General features: G+C 39.8%; 2 protein-coding genes across 2 annotated transcripts in view; both read left to right on the top strand.

The window, feature by feature from the left end:
- The window catches only part of LOC127975434 (ADAMTS-like protein 4), a 164,893-nt gene that overhangs the window by 129,681 nt on the left and 14,218 nt on the right, over positions 1-20,994 (top strand). The window lies entirely within an intron of this gene.
- On the top strand, positions 776-19,905 carry LOC127975447 (ceramide synthase 2). The gene is made up of 11 exons (XM_052579548.1): positions 776-1,022; positions 10,146-10,319; positions 10,865-10,982; positions 11,864-11,982; positions 13,015-13,072; positions 13,169-13,219; positions 13,933-14,025; positions 14,314-14,442; positions 15,198-15,304; positions 15,497-15,650; positions 16,304-19,905. The coding sequence occupies exons 2-11, from the start codon at positions 10,147-10,149 to the stop codon at positions 16,451-16,453; spliced, it is 1,152 nt and encodes a 383-aa protein (XP_052435508.1). The 5' UTR covers positions 776-1,022; position 10,146; the 3' UTR covers positions 16,454-19,905.

Below are 20,994 nucleotides of genomic sequence, written 5' to 3'. Positions count from 1 at the left end.
GCAGTGCTGTCTAAGAGCTGAAGATCATGGGGATCCAGTCTGGTTTTCCGGCCTTGACCCTTACGCACAGAGATTGTTCCAGATTTTCTGAATCTTTGGATGATATTATGCTCTGTAGATGATGATAACTTCAAACTCTTTGTAATGTTTCTCTGGGAAACTCCTTTCTGATATTGCTCCACTATTTTTCGCCGCAGCATTGGGGGAATTGGTGATCCTCTGCCCATCTTGACTTCTGAGAGACACTGCCACTCTGAGATGCTCTTTTTTTATACCCATCATGTTGCTAATTGACCTAATAAGTTGCAAATTGGTCCTCCAGCTGTCCAGCTGTTCCTTATATGTACATTTAACTTTTCCGGCCTCTTATTGCTAGCTGTCCCAACTTTTTTGAAAAGTGCAGCTCTCAGGAAATCCAAAATTAGCCAATATTTGGCATGACATTTCAAAATGTCTCACTTTCAACATTTGATATGTTATCTATATTTTTATTGTGTATAAAATATAAGTTTATGAGATTTGTAAATTAGTCCATTCCTTTTTTACTCACAATTTGTACAGTGTCCCAGCTTTTTCGGAATTGGGTATGTATCTGGCAAAAGATGTTTTCAAACTTTAGAAAGTGTGTCATATGTACAAAACTTTCCAAGAGTCCGGAAGAGAGGGAACTCTCTCTCTCTCTCTCTCTCTCTCTCTCTCTCTCTCTCTCTCTCTCTCTCTCTCTCTCTCTCTCGCGTCACGATGTTTAAGTCCCGCCTGTTCCGTTATTCCTCTCTCTCTCTCTCTCTCCCCCCCGCTCCCGCGCGCTCATCACCGGAGCCAAGCGGAAGAATAACTTTGAATCCCCCGTGATATCTCTCGATCAGGAAATACCATTCAAACTCGCCATATCTGGGGAGGGGAGATGCGGTTAGTAAACGGTCTGTCCGAGCCGTGAATCCACTAACGGAGCGTTAAACACCAGCGGAGAGAAGCGGGAGACATCCATCATCACGGTCCGCTGTTTCTGACCGACGGCTTAAGTGAGTCTCTCCGCTTTACCGTGCGGGTAACATTATAGCTACCATGTTTGGGTGACACATTTGTATCCAGAGCTGAAGCTGACAAAAAAACTACGTTTGGACACGTCCTCACTTGTAGAAACAGTATAAAACCAAGTAGTTATAAATAAACCTTTTTAAAATTGCAAACATACAGAAAGTTTTCTGTTATAGTCTAAACGTTAGTATTTATAACTATCTTATAACAGTAAAAGACTAATGTCCCTGATTAGACAGTTAAACGTGTATGAGTGTAAACAGACATAGTTAGGGTCAAGATTTCTAAATAAATGACCCCCAAAGTTCACTAAAGTGAAAGAAAGCGCTCATTCAAGCACATGCTGTAAACTGACTATGGGGGATAATGGTGCTAATAAACTCCTTATTTCAAAGGATAGATCACCCCAAAAGCACAATTCTGCCATCATTTAGTAACCAACACGTTGTTTCAAACCTATACTAGTTTCTTTTTCAGCTGTTGAGAACAGAATAAGATATTTTAAGGACTGTTGGTAACCAGATTGTCCACCATAGTAATGGAAGCCAATGGCTGCCGTCAATTGTTTGGTTACCAGCATTCTTCAAAATATCTTATTCTGTGCTCAACAGCTGAAAGTAATTCATACAGGTTTGGTACAACTTGTAGAAATGATGACAGAATTTTCATTTTGGGGTGAACTGTCCCTTTAAGGGAAATGAGATTTAGTTTTGGCCCCAAAGAGTGTGACTATCAAAACTCTGTTTATTTTGTATTTAATATCGCTGGAGTAACATAATGAAATAGTTAAAGAAGACAGTCTGATTAAAGACTAAATTAATGCTGTATTGAAGCTAAAGGATGTGGGATCAAAGGTCAGAGGGCAAAAGGCCTTGAGGTCTTGAACTATAGTGATACTTGATGTACGGAAGCAATATGACAAATATGATCACCATATGCAAACACATTTTCATACTTATTCCAAATAACCAGCAAAATATCTCATATCACAGCCCTTTAGGCATTATATATTTCCGAAGAACTGTAACGTATTTAAGTGTAATATACCTCGCAGCTGCACTAATTGTACAGGCGTTTCTCCCGTGTGATTTAATCAGTCAGTATGAGCTCACTTTCACATGATTCTTCACAGCCAATCCATCTCCCTCACTCACGGAAAACATTGCACTGCGCTAAAGGCATTCAGCATCCTCCTCCTCTGTCAGGCTAGCAGTCTTCTGGGGAGATTTTTAGCCGGAGTGTGTCTTTTAAGTGAAGTGTCTTTACTCTTTATTTCAAGAATGCATTTTAAAACCAGAACAAGTCTTCTGTCTCAAAATCAACAGGTGTTTAGAAAAAAGTCCTGTGATGGTGTTCGATATTTAGTTTTATTAATGTTTGTGGGAGATAATTCAATAAAAAGGACATTTTACTAACTTAAAGTTAAAATACTGTTTTTAATATAGAGTTTATAAAGTAATTAAGAAGAATAGAGTTGAGTGTGATCCCAGACAGCCAGACAGACGTGTGCATGAGTGGATCGTATGATGAACCACAGTTCAAGAGTCCATGTGTTTTCCTTTCGTCAGCCCTTTCTGTCCATCTGCTATGAAACATTACCCAACATTTCCTCTTCATTGTGCCACACACACGTTTGCGCTGAGATTTCATCTTAAATTGAAGCTTTCCCAGAATAGAAAGCCTTAAAGGAGTCCACTTGAGCCATGTGTGTGGAAGATTTGACTAAACCATCAGCTAATGGCCAGCATGACAAACTTCTGCTCTTTGACATAATTAGAGTCAGTCGGGCTCCAGAAGTGACCGATACAAGCAGAGGAAGACCGGTGCTAGCTGTCACACTTTACTCTAGTGAATAATTCATTATTGTTAAACTCCCTTCAATAGTGGGAACTCGTCTTTTAAACTGGATACTAGAGGTTTTCAGCTAAATTTAGAGTGTAAAACAATTCTGAAAATACGTTGACGCAAAAATCTTCCCCATTCACAAGCTCTCAGTATGATAAAGACTTGTGTCTAGGTTATTAATATTAAACCATGCAGTGGAAATCTCCATGCCAGAGCTGTTAAACTTCAGCTCGGAATCATTCAGCTCACAAGTTTTCCATTTAAAAGCATAATATGATCTATAAAACATTTGTAAATGAATTTGCAGTCTGATTTTAATACTCAAATGAACCCGAAAGCAATGCAAAATCCCTCCATCTGCATGATGGGGTGTGCGAGGACATCTGCTGTTAGATGTTCAGGTGTGTTTAACACGTTTTCCCACATCCAATGATCCGTAAAGCATGTCTCATCAGTTCACTGGTCAAACTTTCCATTCCTCACCCCTGGTTTCATGATTTATTGTTTGAAGTGAATGATTTGTGTGTGCTATCGGCATGATCTCTTCAGAAGGACTGATGGTGTCGGAGTCAGTTAATAAGAGTTCTGTTCAACCTGTGTAGTGTTGTTGTTAATCTAAAGTAGTTAAACTAGGGCCACAGTCTCACTGTGTTTTACTCTGAATTTTACGCAATTTTAACTCTGAAAAGAAATGAAATGCACACGATTGTGTTTCTTGTTTCCTGCATTCACATGCGGCTGAATGGATGTCAATGGAACAAAAAGTAGTGCGTCTGTCCCTTTACCTTCCTTTATCATTATAAAATTGTATCATAATGTAAATGAGTCAAAACAAAGTGATACATTTGAATATATTAACTTAATTTCTTTACAAAAACAAGACCAATGTAAAAGCATGCCACGCAGGCCCTCGATGAGTTTTTTAGTCTGCGTCATTATCATGATCTGCGTGAATGATCCAGTTTCCCAAAACGCTGCGACTGACCTAGTATGGCTATTTGCACTTCATTACAAAGCTATATTATCATGAAAAGACCTAAACTAATGCCATATTATTGAAAAATGGAGTTACGTTTTGTTGGTTACACGCAACACTGAAACTATGACGCCATCGATTTCGCAGAAAATAACCTTGACTCGCTTTGTAAAACAAATATCCATTGATAATTAAAATGTTAAATACAAATGTACAGCTAGTAAACATTAGACATGAGACTGGTGTAGTGGTAAAATCTGGTTTGTCTCCTCTGAACTGGAGCTAGATCTCTATGACACAGGATCCTTGCAGACTAGAATAAGACAACAATGATTTAATTGATTGACTTTGCAGGGAAATAAGTGAGCATGATATACAGACACACTGGTGTTGGTTCAGCTGCATAAACAGACATATAATCAGCAGAAATCATCCTGTAACACACCCCAGTGTAATTACACACAACAAACCCATTTACACAAGGCCAGTAATGGACATTTGACTCCCAAATATTAGTTTCTGGCTTGACAAACACTGAGCAGGCTGGACGCGCTGCTGTTGATTAGTTTACTGAGTTCTTGGCTCATCACTGAATGACTTCACATGCATCTCGCTGTCAAACAAACCGCATCAGCATTACTAAACAAAACCTCAGTGCTGGAAGCACCTGGACTCATCCATCACTCGAGTCTGTCAGGGGTTTTGATTCCTCTGGGTGTCTAAAGTGATGTTGATGTGCCACAAATGTAATTATGTAAAAAATATTTATTTTTCTGTTCTTAAAGGAAATGTTGTGGTGAAAAACTACATTACCCATGATGCTGTATGTCATCAATCAGAGAGTTGTGGCAAGTAAATTGTGCTGAAACACACGGTAAATGAGTCTCGCTACGCTGTTTTGATTTGGCAATAAATGTAAATGTTGTTCTTATATATATGATAAACAACTTTAAATCAATATATTTCTACATCATTTTTCAGTTTGATTGTGTCATTTGCAATGCCTCTTGGGAGTGTAGTTCTCTCCCTTATAAAAGCTGTGAATTTCCCAGTTCTGCTCCTTTTAATTTTTGTCAGACTTTTTGTCTTAAAATGCAATGTTTGCAATGTTGTGATTCTCCTCATTGCTGGTCAGTTTTGTTCATAGCTTATAATGCTTTAACAAAGACTTATAAAAAAATCCCATGTGGAAAATGTATGAAAAAAAAGAAGAAGAATCAGAAGCAGACTGATGTTGTGAAGTAAAGTGCTGTAAGGCATTGCTATGTGGTTACTGGGTTGTTCTGAGTATATTCAGAGGATGGTCAGTTCAAGAGCATATTTGACCTTGCGACCTTGTCCGGCTGCATCAGGCATCATTAGTGCTCTGTAAATAGACTATAATGAGTCTTTTAGGGCTGTCAGTTAGAGCTGAATATCTTTGCCCAAACCGGACGGGACGTGACAGGACCTGACGGGTTTGTTGGGGTCCGGGCTTAATTTTTTATATCATTTTAAACAGGCTCACATGCTTGCACAGTAAATGGTCGGTCATGTGATGCATTTCGATAAGCACGAGAAAGATGCAAAAATGCATGCAGAAGAGGTGAAATGGAGGCTTGCCTCTGGCGATTACGTTTTGGTTGCACCAACAACTAAAGCAAAGTCTGAGGTGTGGTAAAGTTTTGACCATGTGCATAATGAGAATAATGAGCCAGTGGTTTATTTAAAATGCAAAAAAAGTGACATTCTGTTAAAGTACCACAGCAAAACGACAGGGAATTGGTCGCTGATGAAGCATGTTGAGCTCCTGGCAGTGTCCAGAATCAACCTACAATCAAATCATTTGTTACAGCTTCAAAACCCATCCCTGCAAAGGTGAAGCAAACGATGATAGAGAAGTGTGTCAGCTTTTGCTGTAAAGACATAAGGCCTTTTAATATTGTAAATGGCAAGGGGTTTGAAGAGATGGCACAAGAACTAATTAATGTTGGGGCTGTCTATGGGAAGGTTCCCATAAACTCAGTAATTCCCCGCCATATGACAAATGCAAAGAGGTGCACTGACATGGCAGAAGAAAAGAGGGAAGCTTTAGTACAGAAACTTAGCACAGTTAGCACAGTCGCAATGACCACAGACATGAGGATTATCCGAAAATTAGTTATTTGACAATCACATGCCATTTCATATACTGGCCATTTATCATGAGCTCCATGAAAAGCTGGAAGCATGAGGGGAAAGCTGTTCTAAGCACAGCAGGAACTTGAAACGTCACTGTCAGTCCGGCGCGTAGAGTGATAATACAGGATCTCCACAAGATCACAACATTCCCACAGGACCACGCTGAAGACATAAAAACCTGTACCCTCCACAAAAACATGTAGCCTAATCTTGGTGAGTAAAGGTTTTCAAATAAATTGTTAAAACGTATAAATGACAAAAGTCAAAATAGCTGTGTGTGTGCACACATTTGAATAATGTCGGGCTGTAAACGGGTTCAGGCTTTTAAAAAGCTATCGATCAAAATGTACTTGTCTGGCTCGGGCTGAAACCTGTCAGGCCTAACTTTTAAGGCCCGATTACAGCTCTACTGTCAGTCAAACGAGTACAGTGTTTTCCAAGTCTCAAGGTTTTCCTGGTTGGCATGGTCTAGTTCAGTTGATCAGAACCAAAACATCTGGCTCAATAATCGTTCTCTATATAAATGGCAGATATTTGTTTATATTGTGATAGCAGTGATGTACTGAAATGAATGGGAATGCCATTGCATAGCGTTCTGAACGTATTAAGAACCTCATTCACTCTTCTGACGTCTGCTTCCCAGCACTCAACAAACGCTCTACACACTTACTCACAGTCCTGCCAGACACACACACACACACACACACACACACACACACACACAGTGCACTGATAGGTTGAGCAGAGAATGGCCAGAGTAGAGTCACATGACCAGAGCGGCCAATGAGAGCTCAGTCTGACCCTCACAGGCGTGTGTGACTGTGGTGAAGAGGAATGCTTGCATTAACACAAGTTCTGAAATAAAACAGAGAGAGAGTTAAACTGAACTTTATCTGATCTTGTACTCATAGCATGCTTGCAGCACTGATGCATTTGACTGCTAAACCCACACAGCCTTGTTAAAACAAGCATTTTATGATAAACTATGATAAACTCTTTGTTTACGTTTTAATACATATGCATTTTTAAATGTTCTTTATAGTAAAACGTTTAATTTGGAATTATTACTAAGTGTAATTTTGAAAAGTGTAAAAAACAGTCAAGAATTTCAAGTGCACTTAAGTGTTATTTTATTTCATTACAAGCACAGTGTATAATAAAATCATCAGAATAAACATCAGAAGGTATCTTGTTTCAACCGCCGATGTAAAGATGTAAATACACAGCATTTTCAAGTTCAAGACCAGCGACTTTAATCTACTCTCTTGGCTTGTTTGTTTGTTGAACAAAAATGGCAGTTTTGGCAGATTATGATTGGTCAGATCACATGTCAATCAAGCTCCCAGTCAATTGAGTGCACTTCATTTTAACAAGAGCACTCTCTGTAGCACACTTAAATGTGATGAGTTAAGCACAGTGAATTCAATTTCAGTGTCTGTTCTTGAACAGTTTAGAGATAGTTAATAGATGGAGACTAATCTATATATTAGGATGACCATATGAGCCTTTTTCCCAGGACACGTCCTTGCCAGGATTTTTATATTGCCTATAGAGAGCTATAGAGACTAGAGCAGACGGCTCCTTATGCATTCGAACCACTCTCTTGGTACTTTGGTGTCATACAATGATCGGTGCGCAGCGATGCTTCAAGTTGAATGAACAAACAAACACCCAACATGTACGTGTATTTGCATTGCTTTGATCGTTCTCTGTAGATCTCTCCTTCTCACATGATACGATTGGTTGATTATGTACCATACCTGCATGTTATTGGTCAAACTACTTTGGATGTTTTAGGTGATTATAGAAATCCTGGCAAGGATGCATCCTGGGAAAATGGCTCATATGGTCACCCTAATATATATCTTTATGAACTGCTTTCACAACAGGAAGAACACAAACGCTGCGCCCAAACATTAAAACAGAAGTGGTACCCTGTCACTGATTCAACTTCTGTTTTATAAATCTGTCATCTCTTAAATGTAATTCATGGGATTTAAAAGAACAGTTCACCTAAAAAAAAAAAAAAAAAAAAACTTATTTCAAGCTCATATCTGTAAATTTTTATTTTCTGTAAGTTATTACTTGCTGAATATTTTCCTGTAACTGCAGCATCTCTCAAAAACACAGCATCTTTATATATATCTGTTTATGTTGCACATACAGTACCTCCAGTTCAACCAAACATTTGGAAACTCATTTACAATCCAAGACTCATTCTCTTTATGAACTATGTTGAAGCAGATGTTTCCCCCTCGTCATGTGGGTTAGTCTGAACCAGTGGAGAAGCTTTGTAAACACAATTGTGTTTCCAGGAGATCTGTTTTAACCCATGTACTCTGAATCAGAGAAGACAGTAAATCAGATTTGAGCCGTCCTGATGCTTTCCATCTGATGCTTTTTTTGTGCAATATGCATCCGAAGGTCAAAGTGCATGTCTTAAACGAGTCAGATCAAACATAAGACATGACTGAGAGACTTTCATCAATGTAGCGGAAGAACAGTCTGGAAGAAACTAGCTCTTCTGAGAAATGTGTTTGCCATGCGATGTTTTAGAGTGTGTTTGTCACTGAGATATTTCCCCATTCTGACTATACGTACATTGCACATGTCCCACATTTCTTTGTTGCCAAGTGTGAAATCATTCGTAGAAACTATTGCATTAAGCAATAACTAATGACCAGTGATGTGTTGTTTTAAGCATACTGTAGATGAAGCAGCTTTGTCCTGTCTGAGCAGTCTGTTGCTAGATATGACTCTCCAAACATGCAAAGCTTTCAGAAATGTTTGTGTTTTCAGGAACAATGAATCCTTCCATCTTTTACTGTCCTCCTGTGATTCAGTTGGTTGCATCAGTGACCACATCCTTCCACTCTTCAGTTCGGTGAAATTAAGGGTGGGCTGTTAGGTTAAGATTCGGGTTTAGCTGTGGAACATCTAAAACACCATGTATTTTCAGCCCTAGATTAGACTGTGTTATCGGGGTCTGATGGTAAAGCTCAGACTAGCTGTATGATTTGAGGACTCATCTATGTCTGGAGTGGAAATGTTGCAAATGAACTTTAAACCACTGAGCTTTAGAACCATTCTTAACCTTTAATATAAGAAATATCCAGAAGCATCATCTTCATTCAATAGGGCAGGTGGATTTTAAAAGTAAAATATGCTACATGCTTATTGTGAAATCAGGAGCGGTGGCAGAAATACGTTTTTTTTAATTGATTAAAAAAATCATTAGATAATTAGATGATCGATAGATGAATGGAATGTTGGATGGATTGATGGATGGATTGATGGATAGATAGAATAGATAATGGATGGATTAGATGATAGATGAATGGATAGATAGATTAATGAAATAGATGATGGATGGATGGATGGGTAGATGGATGGATGGATGGATGGGTAGATTGGATGGATGGATGGATGGATGGATGGATGGATGGGTAGATTAGATAGATGATGGATGGATGGGTAGATTGGATGGATGGATGGATGGATGGGTAGATTGGATGGATGGATGGGTAGATTGATGGATGGATGGATGGATGGATGGGTAGATTGGATGGATGGATGGATGGATGGGTAGATTAGATAGATGATGGATGGATGGGTAGATTGGATGGATGGATGGATGGGTAGATTAGATAGATGATGGATGGATGGATGGATGGATGGGTAGATTAGATAGATGATGGATGGATGGATGGATGGGTAGATTAGATGGATAGATGGATGGATGGATGGATGGGTAGATTGGATAGATGATGGATGGATGGATGGATGGATGGATGGATGGATGGGTAGATTGGATAGATGATGGATGGATGGATGGATGGGTAGATTGGATAGATGATGGATGGATGGATGGATGGGTAGATTGGATGGATGGGTAGATTGGATAGATGATGGATGGATGGATGGATGGATGGATGGGTAGATTAGATAGATGATGGATGGATGAGTAGATTGGATGGATGGATGGATGGATGGATAGCTCAAACAGAAGAGTATAGCGCTAACAAGGCAAGCTTAACTTCGCAGGGAAAGCAGGAAATCATGAATATGTTGCTCTGTATCAAACTCTTCTTTCACGTGTGTGAGTGTAACTGTGTGTGTTCTGCAGGATGCTGGAGTGGGTGAGTGAGGTCTTCTGGCAGGAGCGTCTGTGGTTCCCCGAGGGACTGGGATGGGCTGATCTGGAGGACCGTGATGGCCAGGTCTATGCGAAGGCATGGGATCTGTGGGTGGCCCTGCCATTCGCCGTCCTGTTTCTAGTGATTCGACAGGTCTTTGAGAGGTGCTTCAAAGCTTCTTCTTAACTGTATGCCCTCCACGCAGAGCTTTCCCTCATGTCTGACCGGTTTATAAATAGATCTTTAGTTCTATTTATATGTGTCCACGTGTTCATGTTATGCTCACGTCTCTCTCTCCCTCTCTTATCCTAAACTGTCTCTTCACATCTTCTCTTGCTTCCTCATTCACCCTGTGAATTTTTAATTACAATAAATGAGAATCAGAATTAAGGAACAAGAGGCAGAATTAGGATCAGTGCACTAAAATACTGGTCTGAACTATAATAAACTGTCTGACTAGACTGTGAGACGCATCTGGATCAGTCTCAAGTCACTGATCATAAATCAGACTGAACAGTCAATGTCAACATATCAATCAACGTCATTTAAAATACATAGTCTAAAAAAAGTGTTTTTAATGTAAAAACGTCTCTTCTGCTCAGCAAAGCTGCATTCATTTAATAACATTTCTTTACTGTCAGTTTTGATCATTTAATGCACCCTAGCTCAACATCCTTTCTTTCTTCAAACCGTCTGCCTGTATGTTCAGGTATGTAGCTACGCCGCTAGCCTCTCTGCTGGGCTTGAAGGAAACCGTTCGACGGCGAGTTACACACAACCTCACGCTGGAGTCCTACTACTGCAACACAACTAAACACCCCACACAGGTGCGTACGCTGCTGACCGCTCTAACACATGAAGAACACACTGGCCCACACTCAGTGTGGGGAGTTACCCTGTCTAACATGTTATAGTAGTGTAACTCTTTCAATTACTTTATTAAAGTAATGTAACTGATTACTTTTTAACGTTTTCAACTGTTAATCGTTTGGAAACATGTAAAGCAGGCCGGGTCAACACTGAATTAAGATTATCATAATTTTAAAGCAAAGCCACCACGAAATCAGAAATAGATAATAATAATAAGAAGAAATTGTTTAATAGCTATGATGCTGTTTATGTATCAAATATTTGCATATCTATGACAGGAAACAATGGCATCTAACAATGCTTTAAAAAAGAAAATAAAAAAAAATTTCTTAAACCTATCAAATTCATTAGTTATTGAAATATGTGTCCTGAAACATTTCTGTTTCATATTTTAGAGCAGTCACTGCAATTTAGGTAAGAAATAGATTAAATCTGTTTGTGTGTGTATGTGTGTGTGTGTGTGTGTGTGTGTGTGTGTGTGTGTGTGTGTGTGAAAAAAATCAGAAGTAACCCCTTTCGTAACTTTCATACGTAACTGTAATTTAATTACACATTTTTACTTACCAACTGTAACAGAGTACAATTACATTAATTTTGCAATCATATTACTTAATTTAGTTACATGGTTTACAAAGGGCTGGAAAATTTCCACTAATTTACCGGAAACTTTCCAAAAGATCCCTGGAATATATATATATATATATATATAAAGAGAAATCCCGGAAAGTTTCCAATATTTTTGGAAAGTTTCTGAAATTTATTGGAAATTTTCCACCTTTTTGCAACCCTGTTGGATGTAACTGTTTCCTTCCCAACGCTGCTTGTCTTTGCTCTCCAGGGTTCAGTGGAGAAACTGAGCGAGCAGACGGGGTGGACAGAGAGACAGGTCCAGCGCTGGTTCAGGAGGCGCAGGAATCAGGACAGACCCAACCTTCTCAAGAAGTTCTGTGAGGCCAGGTGAGAACAAACACACACAACGACAGACGCATTATTCACAAGCACTCTTTTACCATCGACTGTTTCCTGTGAAATGAGCTTTAGCTGCTGATGTGTGAGATTAAATGATGCTTTATGAAAGCGGTTTCACTAAGTGCAAAATCAGTTCTGCATGAATAACTAAATTATTCATATGTCCAGTAAAAGTTTTAGAGGCTTGTTCACATGCAGTTTTTCTCAGTCTTGGTCCTAGAGGACAGCCGCATTGCTCCTTTTTCCAGCTCATGTCTTAAAGTCTAATGCATAGAGATCTGTCACGAGAGACAGCGTGTTTCGTTCAAGCACAGTAACCAAGGAAGATCCCAGAAAGACTCGTAAAACATCACTGATTGGCTGCTCTCAAACCTGCTGCTAGTGACATATAAGACCATTTATTAAAGTGCATTTATATACAGCATTGTTTTTATAGCAGCTTTTAATCATATAATTATGTTTGATTCTAATTCATCAAATAGAAACATTTAAATGTTTGCTGTAATAAAAACTTGTTTTCAAGACAAATTGAAACATGCATTCAATAATGAAGACAACAGATTAAGTTTTTATAAGTCAAATATAATTAAAATACAGTCAATGGACATAGTTAATGGACACTGTATATAGTGTTATGTGTCATTATTGTTTATGAGCTGTTTTACTGATGTCTTCCTGTTCTTGAAACACTGATTGTTCGATTACTTTACGAACACCTTCTGATGTTCATTCATGTTTATTTCATGCTATAACTAATAGTAATGAGCAAGAGATGACTGGACTGTCACAACACATTAAACAGCGCTAGGGCTGCTCCCATCAGGATTTTGTGAAATGTGGTGCATCCCAAATACAGTCAAATATTTGTGTTTGTTTGTGACTTGGAAAAGCATGTATAGACTTCTTTTGAAAGACCGTCAGATGAAGAAAGCTGGTTTTTCTCTCATACAGTAGTTAGTGCATCTGGTTTAACTGGACTTTGGTTAACTCATCAAACCTTGACCCTTTGCTCTTTTGCAGCTGGAGATTCGCCTTTTATCTCCTGGCCTTCATCGGTGGTCTCGTTGCACTAATAGATGTAAGTCCTTTGCAGTTACGGTCAGCTTTAACCCTTTCATTATATTTCCTGTGCTGTTTTGCATAACACATCAGTGCTGTGCGTCTGTTTCTGTAGAAACCCTGGTTGTATGATTTAGAGGAGATGTGGAAAGGCTTCCCCACTCTGGTGAGTTCAGTCTCTGTGAACACATGGCTTCATCTCCAGCAAATACTCTATTAAACGTACAACAATCAGAATTTAATTTAGTACATAAGATCTAGGCATTTCCATAGACAACTAACTTTAAATAGAGCTGATGTTGCATTGATGTGATAGGACTTTATGCATCATTTCATAATAACATCTATTGCCTTTACTGCTGAATGTACTGATGAGCATTTATGCTAAACTAAAATTGAAACTTGTTTGTCATGCATTTAAAAATACTCATAATTAGACATTTTGCAATTGAATAAACACACTACAGTTAAAGTTATAATCAAGTGCATCACGTGTGCTTTAGTATGAAATAGAAGTGTGTTTTCTCTAAAGCACAACAAAGGATCATTAGAACACAGACGGGCTTTAAAGTTTATTATTGTAAAGTGCACTTTTTAAAAGCATGTGTTAAGAAACAGTCTTGAAAGTATTTAGTTGACCTGGTTATTAAAAACAAATCATAAAAGCATGGTTATGTGATATATAGGACATTTTTTAGTTGAGTTTCCAGCACAATATACGAAGCAGTAGTCATTTTGGTCATATGGCCCACTTCTATTCTAGTGATTTGATCTGCATCAAACTGAATTTGCAGTCAAGGAATAACAGTGAAGTCTATTAATAACTAATCAGGTTTGGCTAATTGATACTACATTATTAAAGGACTGTCTCTCTCTCAGACGCTCCTGCCGTCTCAGTACTGGTACTACATGCTGGAGCTGGGTTTCTACACCTCTCTGCTCTTCAGCGTGGCGTCTGACGTCAAGCGCAAAGTGAGTCATCATCATCATCATCATCATCATCATCACACTGCAGACCTCGTCTGTGCATCTCAGCGAATCAAGCTCTTATAAACACAAGACGTGGATATTAGTATCCAGAGTCACAGCCCTCAGAGTGATCATGCCATCTCCATAACATCTTGAGTAGCATTATATCTGGAGACATAATAAACGACTGAAGAGCTTTGTGAAAGCAGTCATGGAGCTGAGTTTTGTTGTCTTGATGATGAATAGCATTAAACTGAAGAGCTGGTGACGATCTGTGTCTGTGTCCGGCAGGACTTCAGAGAGCAGGTCATCCATCACGTGGCCACCATCCTGCTGATCAGCTTCTCCTGGTGTGTCAACTACATCCGAGCGGGAACGCTCATCATGTTCATGCACGACTCGGCCGACTATCTGCTGGAGGTGAGGACAACACCCGCACAAACACGGCACACGCAGCTTTACTCACTCACAATATCAGACAGAATGGGTCAGGTTCAGATGTTATTAAAGATTTGTCCTGGTTCAAAGCCTGTAATCTATGAATGCTCACAGCTGTGCTCTTCTCAGATTTATTGATTTTTTTTTTCTCCCCTTGAAACTAGATGAATGCTATTATTGTATGCAATTCTAACAGATTGTATTTAGCAGGGATGCATTAGGTCCCACAAAAATACTAAATATAATCAGAATTATTTCTTGAGCAGTAAATCATCATATTATTCTGATTTCTGAAGATCATGTGACACTGAAGACTGGAGGAATGATGCTGAAAATACAGCGGAGCATCACAGGAATACATTACAGTTCAACAGATATTCACACAGAAAACAGCTGTTTTAAATGATAATAATATTTCTGTTTTTGACATAGTTTCAGTCAAATAAACCCAGCCTTGGGACTTTTTATAAACATCATATTAAAGTACATCCTGGAGTATGTTCTGTAGGAATAGAAAGAGACACATGCTCCCAGTCGTCTGTCTTCAAGTTGTCCGTGTTAAAGATTTGCTAAACTGAATAATGAAAATGGTCACAAACTCCCATATCATCATAATTAGCCCTAGATTAGCCTAGCATAAATCCATCCAGCAGGAATAAATAATATCCTGATCTACAGATGAGGTAAATTTTCAGTCTCTTTCCCTCATATCATCCCTCTCTTTCTCTCTCTCTCAGTCAGCTAAGATGTTTAACTACGCCAGATGGAAGAACGCATGCAACTACATCTTCATCCTGTTCGCTGTGATCTTCATCGTCACACGCCTCATCATCTTCCCTTTCCGGTACACACCTCGTCCGTCTCTCTGTGTTTCTGTCCTCACACACACATGCTGTCATCTAATCAAACAGTCGAGCTGTGTTTCTCTGGACGTAAGTGTGTGATTATGGTAACACCAGGTGCTAGGTCGTTTGGTTGAGAACAGAGATGTGTAATATATCAGTGTGACGTCTGTGTTTCTGTGTGTTTCTCTCAGGATCATGTATTGCACATGGGTGTATCCCGTGACCCTGTACCCCCCGTTCTTCGGATATTACTTCTTTAACGGGCTGCTGATGGTTCTGCTGTGTCTGCACATCTTCTGGGCCGCGCTCATCATACGCTTGGCCTTCCGCTTCTTGAGCAGTAACGTACGTCTGCGTGATTTACTCCGAGTCTTATCTGTTACACCTTATAAGATCCCACTAGATGAAGGAAGGGTTCGCCAAAATATGAACTTTTGCTGTAAATGTGCTGACCCTCAAACCATCCCAGATTATGATGAGTTTGTTTCTTCATCAGGTTTGGAGAAATTTAGCATTGCATCAATGTCTCATCAATGGATGCTCTGCAGTGAATGGGTGCCGTCAGAATGAGAGTCTGATAAAAACATCCCAGTAATCCACAGCACTCCAGTCCATCAGTGAACATCTGGAGAAGACAAAACCTGAAACACATCCAGCATTAAGATGTTTTTAACTCAAACACATAGAGTCTATAATCCATAATAACTCTTCCTCCAGTGTGGATTATTGTGATGTTTTATCAGACTCTCATTCTGACGGCACCCATTCACTGCAGAGCATCCATTGATGAGACATTGATGCAATGCTACATTTCTACAAACCTGATGAAGAAATAAACTCATCCTGATCTGGGATGACCTGAGGGAGAGCAGAATATCACTAATAAAATAAATAAAAAGTTGTACAGGTTCAGAACGACATGTGGCTTTTGTTTTTGTGGGAACTATCCCTTGATGTCTTTGTGAATATAACTGAAGATCATGTTCTCTCCTCAACAGTCGTCGGTAGAAGACGAGAGGTCCGATCGAGAGGAGACGGACGAGTCCGAGGAAGAAGAACAGATGAAAAACGGAGAGATAAAGACCAACAGAGCAGCTCAGAACGGCCACGCGACATATAACAACAACCACTCTAAAAAAACTGAGTGACGTCTGGAGAGGACAGAAACCTTCAGAGAGAGTTCATCTGCTGAAGTAGAGCAGAGACGGGTCTACACTACACACACACACACACACACACAGACCGTCATCACACCAGCTGCTGCCTCTGTCCACATCTTTACTGATGCTGTTACTAATCACTTCACTTATTTATAGCACTGTGTCCAAAGAGCTCTTCCCATACGACAGAAGTCAAGCAAGATTTTCATTCACAGATCTGTTGAAACGAGTCTCATATGGACTTCCTAGAGCTGGAAATCCTCTATTTTCAGTGGATGGAAGACAGGAAAAAAAGTCCATATTTGTGCATTTCAGAATTTGTTTCAGAGAAAATGTCAGAATTATGAGATTTAAACAGAATTTCAAGATAGAAACTCACAAATTCAGACTTTTTTCATTTTCCTCTTTCTCTAAAAGTTTAGATCTTGCAGTTGTGGGTTTTCCCTGCCGTTGAACGTCTCAGGTTACAAATGTAACCATATTTCCCTGAGTAGGGAACGAGACACTGCATCCTCTAGGTGCCGCTTTGGGGAACACCTCGTCGTGACCTGTGTCTAAAGCATACACTGAAAAAACACCAACTTGTTGGCCAGCTAAAGCCTCTGATGTCACTACCGACAAGACTATAAACAGGCACTGGAAGAATACGTCATTATCTTCTTCGTCTGAAGCTTGCGTCCGAAGCATGGCAGGGAGCTAGAGGACACAGTGTCTCGTTCCCTACTCAGGGAACTATGGTTACATACGTAACCTGAGACAGTTCCCTTTCGAGGGAACTTCGAACTGCATCCTCTAGGGGTCACTATGGGGAACAGTATACCCACGCCACCATGCTGAGGGTAGAGCAGGCCAGAATCATGGCGAACACTAAGTACCAACTCTACCATTTCCATGGGAGTTACCCCGGGACGTTTAGACGGCTGTCTGTGACAGTACCCCTTTCGGCCAAAGAACCTAGCATTTTCTACCAAGTCTTGCCTGTCACACAGGGGCTACCGCTAGCTTATGCATAAGCTTGCTGAAAGGGCGGTCTCAACAGTTCTCTAGTAGTTTAGATAGGTATCCGAGGATACATGGGTGGAGTGGAGCCCAAGATGAACGGGGCTTTTACCAACTCAACCAACTCTACCAGCGCAACCGCGTGAAGCCCTCACCATATAGGATTTTAGAAAGAACGCAGAATACTAGCGTGCGAACTTACCACAGTGTGGATTTCAGAAAGTGTGCAAAGACTTCACGTACACACTTACCATAGCATGGATTTTCATAAACTGTTCTAAAGAGGGGTTCTCTGATAGAGCAGCTCATAGATGGAATAGTGCATCTCAAAACAGTATGATTGAGAGTCATCAACTCGATCTATAGAAACAATACTGGAGCGCTCTGGGGAAAAAACAGAGAACTCAGTCTCATATGAGAGGAGAACCCCCTCATGTTGAGGGAAGCGATGCTTGAGGTGTATAAACAAATACACACTGGCTGAATGAAGCCCAAGGAACCAAGGTCTAATCATCTCAAGAAAGGGAACGAAGCGGAGCGCGTACAGGAATTCAGAAAGAACTTCAAGAAAGAGTCTTGCATGCACAATTACCACTTATGTGGATTTTAGAAAGTGTGCAAAGTGTTCACGTGCACACTGACCACCATGTGGTTTTGAGAAAGTACACAAAGCCTAGTGTGTGCACTTAAAGGTTCCGAAGCATCGCAGAGGCGCTGAATCTTACGGGAAAGGCAAGCTCAATTTTACAAACCTCAGGTGAGGGGAGCATCACGTGAGGCAGCATATACAAGAAGACTTCTGTAACTGCCCCCTTCACTTCCCGCTAGATGCGACAGCACCCCTAAGCGGCAGGAGACCCCTCGGGGTGACCTGGCTAGACATCCATGAGATTCCCTGCAGTGCTGTGCCAGGCCTGAAGATCAAGGAGGCTCCCTCAGAAACCTGTGATCTCAGACGCCTAATACCAGAACATGAAGCCGGATGGCTGGTGCTGGCGAGTGTTTAGTAAATACTGTAACTGAGCACTGCAAAGGAAACTCACAGAGTTTATTAGTAGACATGTAACCACCAGCAATTAAATACACATAAGTATATACAGAGAGGGTTACATTTACTCACCCACCCTCCTGCGCTGGAGCCCTGCTCAAGGAACGCCTCCTTTCAGTCCAGACCATGAGTAAGGTGGTGGCTATGAACACAAAACCAACCAAAAACATTATAGGTCCTGGATAGGATACTCTTATGCGAGAGTTGGTGTTTTTTCAATGTATGCTTCAGACACGGGTCACAATGAGGTGTTCCCCATAGCGCCCCCTAGAGGACGCAGTTTGAAAGGGAAATCTCGATCATGAGGTGATATCCCAGAATCCTGAGAACAAACAGTGGTGAGATCTAAACTTGGATTGTGAGAGAAGTCGGAGTTCTGAGACAATTTAATTCTATATTCTGTGGCAGAAATGAACTTCCATAGAGAGCAGATCAGAAATAATGCTAAACCTGGTCTTATAGCCTTATGAGTAAATGATGACAGAATTATTTCAGGTGACCTGTGCCTTTTAACAGTGCCTTCCTTTGCCATTGTGTGCTCATTTTCATTCCTTGTTTTTAGTTTAAGTTACTGCATCTTTTTCCAGAGTTTAACCATCTGTCCTATTATAATACATCAGTTTTGGACTGAATGCATCTGAATACCGAGTGGACCAGTTTACTCATTGTTAATGGCATATCACAGCGATGTCTGAAGAACATCTCACACTGAAGACCAAACCAAACAGATTTCTGATTACAAACAGGGTCAAGCTCATTCACTGCATTAATCATTGTGGACCTGGTGCGTAATCTGCATAATCACTTATTGAATTCATATCGAAATGACTGGGTTGTGCCCACAAAAGTGCTTTGGTAATGCATTTTCACTCACAGGAATAAAATGCACGCTGGCTGACTGTAAAAGATGCATTTTGCAATGGCAAATATATATAACCCCAAAACAATGAGCCAGAAAAGAACTGAGTGCACCTTGAAATATGGCCAAATGTTACTAACTTTCTAACATTGTGTGTAAAGCATGCAATTCACTGCCAGTTGTTTTGATGAGAACACCGATACCTTTCAGTTCATGGATGTGATATTAAACCCATGTTTACTCCCAACACTGAACAAACACGTTCTGGCCAGTTGCTGCTCGCTCATGTTCTCCAGCTGCCAGCCAAAGACAGAATGAGTGACTGAATGAACTTGTGAACGTGTGAGTTTGAGTGGTCTGCTGCGTCTCGAGCTGCAGAGATGAATGAGGATCTTCTCATCTGAATCATCTCATTCACATCAGATCTCATCAGCTTCCCATCATCACAGTGTTATCTTTATTTTGTGTTTTCCTGTGTTTGTAATATGCTGATATTATGGAGGATGTTACCAATAAAATACTGAATGTAAGTCACACTGGATGTGTTTGTTTATTTTAATTTGGATTATTTTATGGTGTTAAAATCTCTTCAAGTGGTGTCTACCACAGCCCTTATCTTATTGTAACACATTAATCCTTATTATAAAAAACCAGAGGAAACTCCTGAAGTGCTGTAAGATTATCATTCTCTTCATAACTCACATAAACATTTACATGCATTTGCAGTTGACATAATCAAAACATGTATATTTTCATATTAAACATTAGAAACGTGAGGGTTTACAGAGATAAAGTAAATCAGTAGCTTTAAATGTATTGAATGTGCACTTTTAGTGTACTTCAGATCATAAGAGTATAGAACATCATATAAGATAATATCTGTTAAATTAAAGGCCACTTTAGGACTTAATGAGAGACACTTATCTAAACACACTTCATAATTTCAATCATAAAGTACTTTTTAAATAATTTAGTTGGCATTTTGATGTGTTGACTAATCTACTAAAGCACAAGTACTCGATGATTATTTTAAGTTGGCCATATTACAAATGTGCGATTACTAATATATTTTAATACATAACATACACGTTTAAAGAATGTCTTTAAAGTAAACATTTAACCACATTTCAAAGACAATAATAGAAGTCATTATGAAGTTACATATAAAGATGGTCGTAAGTTCTCAGGAACCTTCATCTAATTGCATACAGCATGTATTTAAGTGTCTTTAAACACACTCTCAGCGCACTTCAGTGTCTCTCGTGACAAGTAGCCTACTCTTCTAAGTGTGCTAAACAGTCGTTCTTTTTCAAATCTGATTTGTTTGAGTGAAACTGTCCAAGCGTAGTGCACTGCTGCAGATGTCCACTGCGCAGTGTGTAGGGAACAGCGAGCAGTGATGAAGCCGGATGAAGCTCGTCACAGCTCGAGTGAACGTCCGCCTCAAGTCACGTGATCCCCAAAGGCTACTTCAATTGGTTCAGCGAATAAAGGCCCACTTATGAAGTATGAGTGATCATTTTTACTTTTTAATGCAAGTTCTTGTATTATTTCGCATGATTTATCGGTGCACGTCAAATAATGATAAATGAAATGAAAATATGTACATTTGCTCTCCCTTTT

This window comes from Carassius gibelio, chromosome B16 (assembly GCF_023724105.1).
Source record: "Carassius gibelio isolate Cgi1373 ecotype wild population from Czech Republic chromosome B16, carGib1.2-hapl.c, whole genome shotgun sequence".
In the NCBI taxonomy this organism is placed as follows: domain Eukaryota; kingdom Metazoa; phylum Chordata; class Actinopteri; order Cypriniformes; family Cyprinidae; genus Carassius; species Carassius gibelio.
The sequence above is the reverse complement of the archived record's forward strand: the minus strand, read 5'-3'. Positions and strand labels throughout refer to the sequence as shown.

Excerpts from the sequence above, each read along its gene's own strand:
- LOC127975447 (XM_052579548.1), top strand. The coding sequence starts at position 10,147 with ATGCTGGAGTGGGTGAGTGAGGTCTTCTGGCAGGAGCGTCTGTGGTTC. Across the intron at positions 14,443-15,197 it reads CGGCCGACTATCTGCTGGAG|TCAGCTAAGATGTTTAACTA; the intron begins GTGAGGACAACA and ends TCTCTCTCTCAG. Across the intron at positions 15,305-15,496 it reads CTCATCATCTTCCCTTTCCG|GATCATGTATTGCACATGGG; the intron begins GTACACACCTCG and ends TGTTTCTCTCAG.